We start from the raw sequence: 15,245 nt of genomic DNA, 5'->3' as shown, positions 1-15,245 counted from the left end.
CACACACACGCACACACACACACCCCTTCTCCTGAGCTTCAGACTCAGTTATTTGATTAAAAAATTTTCTAGAGGGGCCAGAGAGATAGAACAGCGGTAGGGTGTTTGCCTTGCACGCAGCCAATCCAGAATGAATGGTGGGTCAAATTCAGGCATCCCATATACTCCTCCATGCCTGCCAGCAGCTATTTCTGAGCACAGAGCCAAGGAATAACCCCGGGGCACTGCTGGGTGTGACCCAAAAAACAACAACAACAACAAACAAGCATCTTCTAGAAACATTCTCCAAGCCTCTGCCCCATCAAGAACTGCTTCTCATGCCTTAGAGGTAGATCAAGGGTCCATCCAGGGGCTGGAGAGATAGCATGGAGGTAGTGCATTTGCCTTGCATGCAGAAGGATAGTGGTTCGAATTCCAGCATCCCATATGGTCCCCCAAGCCTGCCAAGAGCGATTTCTGAGCATAGAGCCAGGAGTAACCCCTGAGTGCTGCCGGGTGTAACCCAAAAACAAAAACAAAAACAAAAAACAAAAAAAAAAAAACTAAGAGTCCATCCAAACACCTGGATTTCACATCCTTCTGCCCAGTCTGCCCCAATAACAGACAAGGTACAGAGTGTGCCCAAGTGATGAGACTGTCTATTTGAAAACCAGATCAGTAATAAATTGGTGTCTTAGCACCAATTCTAGCACCCACCCCGAATCTGTGCTCCCTTCTGCTTTGCCTTAAGTCCACTTTTCTCTCCCAGCTTCACTGTCTAGAGACTGGCCTGCAGAATCCTCCAGGAAACGTCCCCACTTCTGGCCCCAGGCTCCCCATATACTCCATTCCCTATGGAATAATCGACAGCTGTCCAAGCACCCTTCAAGTCGAATTGTACCCCACTTCCAAAGCTAGCCAAAGCCCAGGGGCTGTTTCCCAGCTTCCCCCTGTTCTCCTGATCTTTACTTTGGGAAAAGACTGGAAGCTAGAATGAAAAAGGACTTCAGGGGCCGGGAAGGTGGCGCTGGATGTAAGGTGTCTGCCTTGCAAGCGCTAGTCAAGGAAAGATCGCGACCACGGTTCGATCCCCCGGCATCCCATATGGTCCTCCCAAGCCAGGGGCGATTTCTGAGTGCTTAGCCAGGAGTAGCCCCTGAACATCAAACGAGTGGGGCCCAAAAAACCAAAAAAGAAAAAAAAAGAAAAAGGACTTCAGGGGCTCAGAGGCCATTCAGGTAGGGATCTCCTCCCCAAGGCCCTTCTTCAAGATACCACCCAGAAGCCTTACCTTGGGAGAGAAGAGAAACCAGTAGCAGTCCAGCCAGACCCCTGCAGAGGCCCATCATCCCAGCAAAATTGATTCAACCATCCCAAAACTCTTTCTGAGTTGAGCTAAGCACTCCCTCCCCCAATCCAGGGTACCCGGAAGCTGCTGTCAAAGGTTGCACTGGGGGTGGAGGACTGAAGCCACCTTGCTCCGAGCTGCCACTTTCAGAAGAAAGGTGGGGGAGAGGGCTGGGAAGGAAGCAGGTGCAAACGGCTCTTTCTCTGAGCTTTGGGTGAAATGGAGCCCTGTGATGTCAGAAGACTTAAGGCAGCCCTTTCCTGGGTCACAAAGAAAACATGGTGACTCTCGAGTCCCTGTCGGCAGCACCCACAACTGTTCCTCATCACCGGAAAACATGTACCTCACAGCCTGGGGCAAAGCTGTGTGCAAGAGCAGCAGGTTTTAAGGAGGCCTACAATTTCTCATGGTCTTTCACTTGGCAGCCTGGCAGAGCCATCCAAACAGCTGTCCCCTAGTGGGAAGTGGGGTTAAGGGTCCCCCAGATAGAGATAGTTTCATAAACAGGGCATATGCTTGGAGATAAGCACCTAAAGGACCCTTCCCCCAAAACCACTGGGTGTGACCCCGGAAGTCCCTAAGAACCTGGTTTCCCAGAACTACAAGGCCTGACAATTCAGTCAGCCCTAATACTGAACTGCTGCCCCATGGGCTGAGTTATCACCAGTGAAGGCCCCCAGGGCCTAATGAACACTGCTTGGTAGTCTCCCTACCCCCAAAATAATCTTGTACTATAAATCTCTCCTCTGGGACTGGTTGGTCACATTGAAGGGTTCCAGAGTAGAAGGACGAGACCACTCAACTGGAATAAAGTTTAATACTTTAATCCATCTGCCAACAAGATCCACCAGCCTAGCCAGCCAGGGCCATCCCCCCCCACCCCCGAAGGAGATGAACCCCGCCCAAGGTCATGAGGAAGATTATATAGGGAAAGGAATAGGGAGGTTCCAGTTTTCTGATGATTCTTAATATAAGTGGCTCTTGTCTAGGGGTACCTTCCTACTGCTCCCTTGTCCTTCCCAGATAGGTTACCTGGTAAGGCCAGGTAGATTGGGGCAGGGTCTATGGAAATAGGCTTATGAAGCCCCAGTATGTGACTTCCACCATGTGGTCCTTACAAAATGGTGTTTCTCCCTGCTCAGAACTTAAAAAGAAGCCTGTCGTGTGGTTTTTACAAAATGGTATCCCTCCTTGTTAAGAATTCAGGTCCCAACAACATAATTCCCAGAATTGAATCCTCTCAGAGACACCAAAAGGCTTGAAGGTGACATTTACGTTATGCCTGACACATTCTGTGTTCAGGAAAATACAGCTGGTAGTCAGTCGAAGGTGGCTCTTGGGAGACAAACTTTTGTGACCCCTGGAGATCCAACACTGGGAAAGTTCCCCCAAATCTGTAGCTCTAAGCCCAGATGGGTGCCTGAGGTAAAACAAGAGACCTGAAAGTCTTCTTGCTCCATTGACTGACTGAGGGAACTGGGGCCTGAGTCCCTGGGAAAGTGTGACTGTGGGGCTGAGACTGCCACTCTCAGACCCCTCCAAGTGGGTATATCTTTGATATTTTACCTCCAAAATAACAGTAAAGATGCTGAAAATGAGGGCCTAAGTTGACCGGACTGTCCAGTCAGCTGGGCCCTGAACACCCCAGTCAGGTCACCAGTTTTAGTCACAATCAGCCATAAGCCACAAGAGGTGGAGGGTCTGTGGCATATGGAGACATTTCTCTTCCTCTCAAAGAAGGTTCAGGTCTTCGCCCCACCCCTCAGGACTCAGAAAAGCTCAGTGCAAATCACTCTCTAAAAAGAAAAGCAGGCTCTTTCTCTCTCCCCTCTCTGGTGCACCCCCTCGCACCCTCCACACCCCAACAAAAAAGCAAGAAACATCTGCTTCGGCAACCCCGTGGAGGCCCCGCTTCCCACATTTGAAAAGGAGGGTAAAGCTCTGGGTTCGGGCCTCCTCGAAAAGAAGCTGGGCGGAGCTGGGCTGGCAGGTGCTGGCTGGCTGCTGGGGTAAGCAGTGCTCCCTTAGAGAAGACACAGAGGCCAACATGGCATGGGACAAGGGCCTGGCCAGCCTCCTTCTCGTTTTCACTCTTCTTCAAGGTAAGCTTACTCAAGAGTCTCTTGGGGGTCTGGCAGCCAGGGAAGGATCAAAGGAAGAGGCCTCACCAGGGAGAAAGATTATAGGGGTTCCTAACCTTAAACCTACCCCCTTAGAGTTAAGAAAAGAAGAGGTGGCCCAGAGAGATAGCACAGCAGCGTTTGCCTTGCAAGCAGCTGATCCAGGACCAAAGGTGGTTGGTTCGAATCCTGGTGTCCCATATGGTCCCCTGTGCCTGTCAGGAGCTATTTCTGAGCAGACAGCCAGGAATAACCTCTGAGCACCGCTGGGTGTGACCCAAAAACCAAAAAAAAAAAAAAAAAAGAAAGAAAAGAAAAGAAAAGAAAAGAAGAGGTGAGGCCGGAGAGATAGCATGGAGGTAAGGCATTTGTCTTGCATGCAGAAGGACAGTGGTTCAAATTCCGGCATCCCATATGGTCCTGCCAGAAGTGATTTCTGAGCATAGAGCCAGGAGTAGCTCCTGAGCATTGCCGGCTGTGACCCAAAAACAAAACAACAACAACAACAAAAAAAAAAAAAAAAAAAAAGAGAGAGAAAAAAAGAAAAGAAGAGGTAACAATTGAAGAAATCCTCACTCCAACTGTTCTCTAAGAGTGAAAGGCAACTTCCCCTGTGGGGTCCTGAAGAAAACCTGACAGGTGAAAGAGAACTCCAGGGGAAGCTATCTTGAGTTTGAACACAACCCAAGAAGGCTCAGGTCAGAAACCTGAAAAGAAAAGGTTTGTACTCTTTAAACCAGAACTGGAGTAAAGAGGACATAGATGACAAGGTGGAGTCATAGTACAGAAGGTATGATACATGCCTTGCAAGCAGGTGACCCAGGTTCCATTCCTGGTACCCCAAAGTAGCCCTGAACTCTACAAGGAGTAAGCTCAGAGCACAGCGTATGGCCCAAGAACCAAACAAGAAATATTCACGTACTCATTTGGTCAGTTGTTCAGCTGGCGCACAGATATGGGAGCAATGTTATTTCAGAGGTTAAAAGGCAATAAAAATAAATTAAAGCTTTCTTCGAAGGGGTAGGACAACCTAGTAGGCCTGGAAGCTGGAGTTGGTCTTATACCCAAACACTTCAAGGGTGAGGTTTTCCTGTTTTTAGGTCAAAGATTTCTCCTCTCAATTTCTTTTCTTCTTTTTTTTTGTTTTTTCGGGCCACACCCATTTGATGCTCAGGGTTTACTCCTGGCTAAGCACTCAGAAATTGCCCCTGGCTTGTGGGGACCATATGGGACGTTGGAGGATCAAACTGCAGTCCTTCCTTGGCTAGCGCTTGCAAGGCAAACACCTTACCTCTAGCGCCATCTCGCCGGCCCCACCAATTTCTTCCATATTTTGCTGTGCCTATGTTAACAACAACAACTGCCACACACACACACACACACACACACACACACACACACACATCTTTCTTTTCTTCTAGTCCACTACTATCTGAAAAAAAAAAGAGCATATGAAAGCTTCTGCTATTGTATTAACGACTTTATTGGTGTTACAATAATTGTCACTAATATATCTGCTAATGAACTTTCCTTTCCTTTTTCCAATTCTTTGGGATTATTTTTATTTTAGATCTCCTATTTTCTTTATATTTTGATAACTTTGCTTCCTATCAACCTGAAATAAATGTATTATGATCAGTTATGTCAACTATGATGCATTTTCTTTTTGGTTTTTGGTTTTTTGGAGGTCACACCCGGCAGCGCTCAGGGGTTTCTCCTAGCTCTACGCTCAGAAATTGCTCCTGGCAGGCTCAAGGGACTATATGGGATGCCAGGATTCGAACCGTCATCCTTCTGCATGAAAGGCAAACGCCCTACCTCCATGCTATCTCTCCAGCCCCGTTGTATTTTCTTTTAATAAATTTATTTTAAAAATACTCATGCAAAGAGATGCCTGTATTCCCATAGTTTTATAGCATTATTTATCAAATAAAATATTAGAAACAAAAAATTAAAGCTTTCTGCCCTGAGAAACTCCTAATCTGAACAAAGTTATCAGCTTCACAGTTGCCATGTGAGTTTCAGGGAAAATTCAGCATGCATTAATATTCAAGTGTAATATTCATCAATTTTCAACTGGAAATAACCTAGAGAAAGTGGAAGAACTATGCTAGAGTTTTATGTTTCTCCAAGCCAGGGCAAGTCAAGTCCAGGAAAGTTGTTGAGATCTTTTATGCGGCTAACCTGGCTTAATTCTTTGGAATCCCATATGGTCCTGAGAGTACCACCAGGAGTAACCCCTGAGCACTGCTAGATATGACCCAAATGCCCCACCCATAAATAAACAAAATTTGTGGGACTTGGAAAACTAGTTTTGGATGATTTATAAGAGGTTCATTGAAACATATGTGTGGAAGTAAGATAAAAATGCATAAACCAACCACAGCCCAGTAAATCCTTAGACACTGACTTTAGTAACATTCTGGAGAGATTTAAATAAATAATTTCAGGGGCCGGAGTGATAGCACAGTAGTAGGACGATTTGCCTTGCAAGAGGCCGATCCAGGAGTGATGATGGTTCAAATCCCGACATCCCACATGGTCCCCCATGCCTGCCAGGAGCGATTTCAGAGCTCAGAGCTAAGAGTAACCTCTGAGTGCTGCTGGGTATGGTCCAATAACTGAAAAAAAAAAAAGGCAAAAAAATAATTTCAAGGGGCCGGTGAGGTGGCACTAGAGGTAAGGTGTCTGCCTTGCAAGCACTAGCCAAGGAAGGACCACAGTTTGATCCCCTGGTATCCCATATGGTCTCCCCAAGACAGGAGCAATTTCTGAGCACTTAGCCAGGAGTAACCCCTGAGCATCTAACGGGTGTGGCCCCAAAAACCAAAAAAAAATAATTTCAAGGGGCTGAAGTGATGGCACAGCGGTAGGGTGTTTGCTTTGCACGTGGCCAACCCAGGATGGACCCGGGTTTGATTTTCAGCATTCCATATGGTCCCACAGAGCCTGCCAGGAGTGATTTCTGAGGGCAGAGCCAGGAGTAAACCTTGATCATTGCCAGGTGTGGTCCAAAAAACAAAAAAAGAAAAAGAAAGAAAAAAATCATTTCAAATGGGCCCTTGTTCATTCACATCTTTGATAATTCTATTAGTCTTTGTGTTGTAACAATAATGTGAAATAAATTTGTTTGTGCCTTTATGAAAGCAGACTAGGATGGCAGTGGGAGATTAGGGACACTGGTGAAAGGAAGATCCCTCTGGTCAGGGGGATCTTAGAACATTGAATGCCTCAAATGACTGTGTTATGAATAACATAAATAATGGCGTTATAATAAAAATTAGGAAAAAACACAAAGTGGAAAGTACAGTTATGTGTACTTCTATAATCAAACGTATATAACCTTTGCCACTAACAACATACACACTGATGTTTTTGTTGTAGTTGATGAGTTTACATTAACAGATTATCATTGAAGCTTGTATTTTCAATTAACTTCTCATTATATTGTGTATTCTATGATTTTGAATAAATGTAACAAGTTATTTTTAAAAATGAGTAAAAGTTGGGGCTGGAGTGGTGGCACAAGCAGTAGGACATTTGCCTTGCACGTGCTAATCTAGGACGGACTGAGGTTTGATTCCCCAGCATCTCATATGGTCCCCCAAGCCAAGAGCAATTTCTGAGTATATAGTCAGGAGTAACCCCTGAGCATCACCAAGTGTGGCCCAAAAAGCAAAAAAAAAAAGTAAAAGTTAAAGATAGAAAGATAATGGGGCTGGAGAGATAGCATGGAGGTAAGGCGTTGGCCTTTCATACAGAAGGACAGCGGTTTAAATCCCGGCATTTCATATGGTCCCCTGCGCCTGCCAGGGGCGATTTCTGAGCATAGAGCCAGGAGTAACCCCTGAGTGCTGCCAGGTGTGACCCAAAAACAAACAAACAAACAAACAAAAAAGATAGAAAGATAATACAGAGGCTAGGGTCTTGTGTGCCAAGCACACATCCAACCTAGATTCAGACCTCAACACCCAGATAATCCCCAAATACTCCCATGAGGATCCATGAGCAAAGAGCCAGGAGTAAGCTCTGAGAACAACCTGTAATGCACCTCCCTCAAAAAATGTAAAAGGAAAATAACAAAAAAAGAAAATGAGTAGAGTGATGAGGAAGATCAAGAACAAGTTTAGAGCCAGAGAGATAGCACAGAGTGTTTGTTTGCCTTGTACATAGCTGACCCAATTCCATCCCCAGAATCACATATTTCTCCTGAACTCTGTAATAAAGACTAAGAAGAACTCTTTCTGTGTGTGAAAAACTCAGACACATTTCTAGTCAGAGGCATAGAGAGAGGAGAGGTAGGTCTCAGAGATGATCTTCAGAGGATGGGGTCAAGATCAGGAGTAGAGGGGCCGGGAAGGTGGCGCTAGAGGTAAGGTGTCTGCCTTACAAGCGCTAGCCAAGGAACGGACCGCGGTTCCATCCCCCGGCGTCCCATATGGTCCCCCCAAGCCAGGGGCGATTTCTGAGCACATAGCCAGGAGTAACCCCTGAGCGTCAAACGGGTGTGGCCCAAAAACCAAAAAAAAAAAAGATCAGGAGTAGAGTCCAAATCACGGATGATCAAATCAAGATGAAGTTGAGATCAGGGATGGAGCCAGGGAGATTACTCAAAGGCCTAGAGTTCATGCTTTTCTGACTGGGAACCCTGGATTTAATCCCCTGCACCACGTGACCCCCTCCCCCCAGACCACTGCCACAAGTTACTTCTGAGCACCAAACCGAGATTAGCCTTTCTCTGTTAAAAGCCATTCTTCTATCTGGAATTTCTCTCTCTGGGAAATTCCTACCCAGTTAAAAGTCACTTTCTCTGTTAATCTTTCCCTGTCCCTCGCCCCTAGGCAAAAATCAGTAGTATCTATAGCACTTTTTCTGTTTATTCATCTGAAAATAAGACAATTTAGGTATGGTTAATCACACACGTCTGTTCTGACTTTAATGTAAGCTCTTTGGTGTCGTAACTAGTTCTTCAGCCTTTATTTCCACCATTTGAGCATGTACTCAATAAACGTTTGGATCAAACTCTAGAATCAATTCCCTGCCTCTGGGTACAAAGTCTAGTTCTCTGATCACATGTTTGGTTTTGGCCAGCTCTAGCATACCTAAGCTTCCTCTTAGCTGAAAGTCAAGGTTCAGGGTACACTAAAATACAGGCACTCATTTTACTCAAGAACATCCAAGGCATTAGATATTCCCTTCAGTGCTGGGAACAGAGCTTAGGCTCCTTCTACTGCCTTATCTGGAGGGGGCTCTGGGTTCTAGCCCTAATACCACAAAAAAGAAAAAGAAAAAAGAAAGACAACTACTTGCTAGGAAACTAGGAAGAAGATCAGACAAGTTCTTGATTATAGTACCTCCTAAATTCAATTTAGATTTAACTACAACTTAGAGGAGAAAGTAAAGAAATTGTCTCACCTGTGGGTTAGGGCCTCTCTCCATCTTGGTTCTAGTAACCAGGGAAATAATACTGTACGAAAAATAAATTCAAGGACTGGAGTGATAGTACAGCATTTGCATGATGCAGCCAACCACGGTTTTATCCCTAGCACCCCATAGGGTCCTCCAAGCCCCCCAGGAGTGATCCCTGAACACAGAGCCAGAAGTAATCCCTGAACACTGCCAGATGTGGCCCCTCCAAAAAAATTCAGGTGCTAGAGAGATAACTCAATGCACAACTCAGAGCACACTTTGCATACACGAGGTCTGGATTTCATCTTCTGCTGCGTGTTTCCCATAATATCACCAAAGTAATCCCTGAGCATGGAACTGGGAGTAGCCCCAGAACATCTCCAGCTCTGGCCCCAAAATAAAGCAAACCAAAACATTCAAGAGGCAAAGGAGAGCAAAGGATTGGAATGCATGCTTTGCATTAGGAGGCTGGGATTTGCTCTCCATCATCACATGATTCCCAAGTACCACCAGGAATAGCCTCTGAGTCTGTCGAAAGCAATTCAAGGGCTTGGGGATGAAGTCCAATGTAAAGTGGATGCTTTGAATGTCTGAGACTGAAAGAGAGAGAGATGGGGGGGAGGGAGGGAGGGAGGGAGGAAGGAAAGAAGGAAGGAAAGAAGGAAGGAAGGAAGGAAGGAAGGAAGGAAGGAAGGAAGGAAGGAAGGAAGGAAGGAAGGAAGGAAGGAAGGAAGGAAGGAAGGAAGGAAGGAAGGAAGGAAGGAAGGAAGGGGAGGGAGGGAGGGAGGGAGGGAGGGAAAGAGAGGGAGGGAGGGAGGGAGGGAGGGAGGGAGGGAGGGAAAGAGAAGGAAGGAAGACTTTAAAAGAAATTCATCCAAATATAAAGAGTCCTAATTGGCCTCATTAAATAATTTTCTTCAGGGGCTGGAGAGATAGCATGGAGGTAAGGCGTTTGCCTTTCATGCAGAAGGTCATTGGTTTGAATCCCGGCATCCCATATGGTCCCCCGAGCTTGCCAGGAGCGATTTCTGAGTGTGGAGCCAGGAGTAACCCCTAAGAGCTGCTGGGTGTGACCCAAAAACCAAAAATAAATAAATAAATAATTTTCTTCAGATCAGAGAGACAGTACCCTGTATCAAGCAAATAAAAGGGCACCAAAAGGAAGGTTTTTATAATCAGAAAAAGGATAGGACAAGGCTATTTGCCAAAGAAAAGAAAGATTATCTCAGGCAAAGACTTTCCTCAAAACAGATAAGGTGACCCTAAACAGATAGGCTCACTGGTCCTAGTCATCCCAGATGACTAAACTCAAAAATCCTTCTTTAGAGAGAGGCTGAAACTGCAGTGAGATCAGATATCATCTGGTGGGGCTACAGGATGCCTTTAGAGCCCAGTGCTTTGTGCTTCCTCAATGCCCAGCTGACCTGTCTCTCTCTGTCTCTGCAGGAGCGATGACCGAGACCACAGAAGGTAGGGAAAATTGATGCTTTCTGCCCTCCAACTGAGGACAGGCCTGGGACCATGGTACAAGTGAAGAACCAAGAAAGGATGAGAGGGCACAAGATTGCCAAACCATTGGACATCGGGTCTCTGGGCTGTTCTCACAGGAAGTCATTATTTTCTTGGTTTGTCCAGGACCCCACACCACTAGGTACTAGTCATAGTGCAATCCCTGAACACACAGCAGGTGATAGATGAAGAAACTCAGTCCACCCTACATTTACCAACAAGGTCCTAAATATCTCACTATCCCCCTACAGGATTCAAGTCTTTATTTTCTCTTGCTATGCACGGGTCATAGGATTCTCCTAATGCGCTCTTGGGCTGGGAACATTTCAGAGGCAGCATCCTTCATGGACCTTGACTTTTCTCTTTTTCAGAGAAAATCACACTAGAAGTGGTTGATCAAGAAGATGGGTCGGTGGTTCTGATTTGTAAACTGAAAGATGACGGAATCGTCTGGTCTAAAAATGGGCAGAATATCAGCATCCCAATAAACACAAAGGACAAGTGGAACTTGGGAAGTAGGACAAAGGACCATCGCGATTTTTTTCAGTGTCATAACTCAAAGGGCTCTTCAAACATACTCCAGCTGCACTATAGAAGTATGTTGTTTTCTGTGAAATGAAAGCAAACTTGGTCTCCTGGGGAGCTTCCTATTGGGCTGATCTTGTCTCCTTTTTAATTTAACAAGACTTTTTAAAAAAAACATAGAGCGTATATCTAGGTAGTTGGAACAATGAACCATTTATTTAAAGTCTATGGTGAGGAGGGACAAAAATAAGTCATTAACAACAAAATGTGAGTGAGAGCATAGCTTGGGGCAGGGGAGCTGGTCCACCTTTTGTTTCACTTCTCCTAGGAGTGAGATGACACTGGCTGGCCCAGAGAGATAGGACAGGGGGCAGAGAACTTGCCTTGCACATGGCTTAACCAGGTTCACACCATGATCTCCCAAGTCATGCCAGGTTCAGGAGTGATCCCTGAATCCCACTGGGTGTGGTCTCAAAACAAAACAAAAGATTCCTGGTCTTTCCAATTATTCCTAGGAAATTGAGGAATACTCAGATCGTACCAGACAGAGGAGACAGTTTTGATGACTCAAATGGTAAAGCCCATTCCTAGCATGTGTGAGTCCCTGAGTTTTAGCCCCTGACCACATGACATCTACCCCAGCATAGGTACCACAACCCCTTCCACACCTGCCAGGGAGCCCCACTGCTCTCCATGACCTCTGGGCATTGACCCTTCTAAAGTAAAGAGATTAAAAACAAGGGCCAGAACGATAACGCAGCAGTAGGGCATTGCCTTGCACGGCAGCTGACCCAGGATGGACCTCGGTTCAATCCCCGGCGTCCCAATGGTTCTCAAAGTCAGGAGCAATTTCTGAGCTCATAGCCAGGAGTAACCCCTGAGCATCATTGGGTGTGGTCCAAACACACACACACACACACACACAAACAAAGAGATTCAAAACAATTTCCATGCCCTGATGGAGCTTTATCCTTCCTCTCCTTCTGCAGTGTGTCAGAACTGTTTGGAGCTAAATACAACCAACATACTCGGCTTTGTCTTTGCTGAAATTTTCAGCATTTTCTTCCTAGCTGTTGGGGTCTACTTTATTGCTGAATATGATGTAGTTCGCCAGTCAAGAGGTAAGAGAGGGGCTGGAGCAACAGCAGGGAAGGCATTTACCTTATATGCAGTTGATTGGGTCAATCCTCAGTATCCCATATGGACCCTGAACTCTTCAAGGAGTAATTCCTGAGTGTAGAGCCAAGTGTAAGCACTGAGCATTGCCAGATGTGAGCCTCCCCTCATTCCCAATAAAAAGGTAAAAGAATATTCTTACAATTGTGATGAGACTATCTAGGATCCTCTGCTTATTTCATAGCAAAATTGACTCAGTAAAGAACAGAGAGATAGTACAGGGGGTAGGGCATTTGCCTTACACACAGCTGACCTGGGTTCAGTCCTATACAGTCCCTCAAGCCCCACCAGAAGTGATCTCTGAATGCAGTGGCAGGAATAAATCCAAAGCACTGCAAGGTGTGGCCTCAAAACAACAAAAAAAAAAAAAGAGAGAGAGAATAAAAGGTCCAGAGGAATAGTACAGTAACGTGGCAGATATAAGTTTGATCCTCAGCAACCCATAAGGTTTCCCGAGATCTACCAGGAGTGATCCCTAAGTGCAGAGCCAAGAGTAAGCCCCAAGGGCCTGGAGAGATAGCACAGCTGCGTTTGCCTTGCAAGCAGCTGATCCAGGACCAAAGGTGGTTGGTTCGAATCCCGGTGTCCCATATGGTCCCCGTGCCTGCCAGGAGCTATTTCTGAGCAGACAGCCAGGAGTAACCCCTGAGCACCGCCGGGTGTGGCCCCCCCAAAAAAAAAACAAGGGGTGGGAGTGATAGCACAGTGGTAAGACATTTGCCTTAGGCCCGGAGAGATAGTTGGTTCGAATCCCGGTGTCCTGCCAGGAACTATTTCTGAGCAGACAGCCTGAGCACTGCCGGGTGTGGCCCCCCCCAAAAAAAATAGTAAGCCCGGAGTACTTCAGGATGTGGCACCAAAACAAAACAACAACAAAGTGAAAAAAGCAAACATACCCATAGTTGCAGTTGTGGTTTTTGGGCCACACCCGGCGGTGCTCAGGGGTGACTCCTGGCTGTCTGCTCAGAAATAGCTCCTGGCAGGCACGGGGGACCATATGAGACACCGGGATTCCAACCAACCACCTTAGGTTCTGGATCGGCTGCTGTGCTATCTCTCCGGGCCCCCTATGGTCACTTCTTTTGTGTGTGTGTGTGTGTGTGTGGTTTTTTTGGGTCACACCCGGCAGTACTCAGGGGTTATTCCTGGCTCCAGGCTCAGAAATTGCTCCTGGCAGGCACGGGGGACCATATGGGACGCCAGGATTCGAACCGATGACCTTCTACATGAAAGGCAAACGCCTTACCTCCATGCTATCTCTCTGGCCCCCCTCTGGTCACTTCTAATCTCTACTATCTCCCCAAAGAGCTGGTGCACACTATACTGACTTCTAATAATATGGATTAATTTGGTCTACTTTTGTTCCTTTTGTTAAGGGTGTATGTGTAAAAAAAAGTATATGTATGTCTTTTACTCAAAAATATGCTTGTGATATATAGACCTCTCATTGTATACAGATGTCTTTCTGCTAAGCAGTATATGACATTGTGTGACTACCTCCCAATTACCTTACATGCTACCTTGTATATTTTGTGTCTTTTTTTTTTTTTTTTCCTGCAGCTTCCGACAAGCAGACACTGTTAGCCAATGACCAGCTCTACCAGGTAAGGGGTGAGGAAAGAAACATAGGTCTCACTAGTGGTGGTAACACTGGGATTGACCAGAGGAAGGAAGAGTCATTGGAAAGATAGGAACTGATCCAGGTGCAAGGATCTTATCATTACTCTCAGGGAAAGTAAGGATGCAATAAAGTGAAAAAGTGAGCTGGGGATGTACTGGGGTCCAGATCTCATGAGACAAAGTGGGGACAAAGGGAGGCAGGCATGGCCCCAGAGTATATGAGGAGAAAGAAAGAAATTAATTGGAGGAGAAGAAAGACAGATGTGAAATAACAGAGAAGAGGGGCCAAAGTTATTCAGGTGCATTGGTAGTGTTAAGAAAGGAAAGAACTTGAGGACTGAGTAATAGCACAGTGGGTAGAACATTTGCCTTGCATAGGGCTAAGCTGAGTTTAATCCCCAGAATTCCATATGGTCTCCCAAGCCTGCCCAAAGTAATTTCTTTTCTTTTCTTTTTTTTTGGGGGGGGGGACGGGTCACACCCGGCAGAACTCAGGGGTTACTCCTGGCTCTGTGCTCAGAAATCGCCCCTGGCAGGCATGGGGGACCATATGGGATGCTGAGATTCAAACCACCCCCCTCTGTATGAAAGGCAAATTGCACTACCTCCATGCTATCTCTCTGGCCCTAGCCAGGAGTAATTTCTGAGCACAGAGCCAGGAACAACCCCTGAGTGCCACCAGGTGTAGTCCAAAAACAAATAAAATAAATGGGGCAGAACTAAATATCCAAGCCACAGAATCAACAACAATGAAATCATGAGCTCCAAATTTTAATAACCAAACTTAAAAATATGCCTGTGGGGCCTGGAGAGATAGCACAGCGGCGTTTGCCTTGCAAGCAGCCGATCCAGGACCAAAGGTGGTTGGTTCGAATCCTGGTGTCCCATATGGTCCCCCGTGCCTGCCATATATATATATATATATATATATATATATATATATATATATATATATATATATATATATATATATGCCTGTGATGATGGTGGGCTGGGGTGGGAGTGTGGTGGAATGGGATGGACTCTAAAACATTGGTGGAAGGAGGTTGACACTGGTGTGGGATTGGTGCTGAAACACTGTATGTCTAAAATTCAACTTTAAATGACTTTGTAAATCATGATGACTAAAAAAAAGAAACTTGAGAGTGTAAAAAAGAAGAAAAGAGAGCAGAGAGAGTCACTATCACAGATCCTTCAACTCTTTCTTCTTCCTGCTCCCAAGACCACAAAGTACCCAAAAAGTTGCAGAGAACAATCACTCCCTAGTTATACATAAAGTGAGTGAATAAAATATGGGGGAAATGAGCAGATTATTGACTGTCCTGTCCTCTGTAGCCACTCAAGGACCGAGGAGATGATCAGTATAGCCACCTTCAAGGAAACCAGCACAGGACAAAGTGAGCTCAAGACCAGGGTAGGTATATCCTTCCACAATGAGCAGAGGGGGCCAGAGCAATAGCACAGCGGTTCGAATCCCGGCATCCCATATGGACTCCTGATCCTGCCAGGAATGACTTCTGAGCACAGAGCCAGGAGTAACCCCTGAGCACCGCTGGCTG

At 45.9% G+C, this 15,245-nt stretch overlaps 2 protein-coding genes across 2 annotated transcripts in view; both read left to right on the top strand.

Moving 5' to 3' along the window:
- UBE4A (ubiquitination factor E4A) overlaps nt 1-15,245 on the top strand; it is a 626,538-nt gene that overhangs the window by 555,111 nt on the left and 56,182 nt on the right. The gene's annotated exons all lie outside the window — the stretch shown is intronic.
- On the top strand, nt 3,375-15,087 carry LOC126015813 (T-cell surface glycoprotein CD3 gamma chain). Its single transcript, XM_049778394.1, has 6 exons — nt 3,375-3,429; nt 10,303-10,326; nt 10,737-10,961; nt 11,880-12,011; nt 13,627-13,670; nt 15,022-15,087. Exons 1-6 carry the CDS (start codon nt 3,375-3,377, stop codon nt 15,085-15,087), a joined length of 546 nt encoding a protein of 181 aa, XP_049634351.1.

The sequence above is a fragment of the Suncus etruscus genome, chromosome 8, assembly GCF_024139225.1.
Source record: "Suncus etruscus isolate mSunEtr1 chromosome 8, mSunEtr1.pri.cur, whole genome shotgun sequence".
NCBI lineage: Eukaryota > Metazoa > Chordata > Mammalia > Eulipotyphla > Soricidae > Suncus > Suncus etruscus.
Note: the sequence above shows the minus strand (reverse complement) of the source record. Positions and strands in the feature narration are given on the sequence as shown.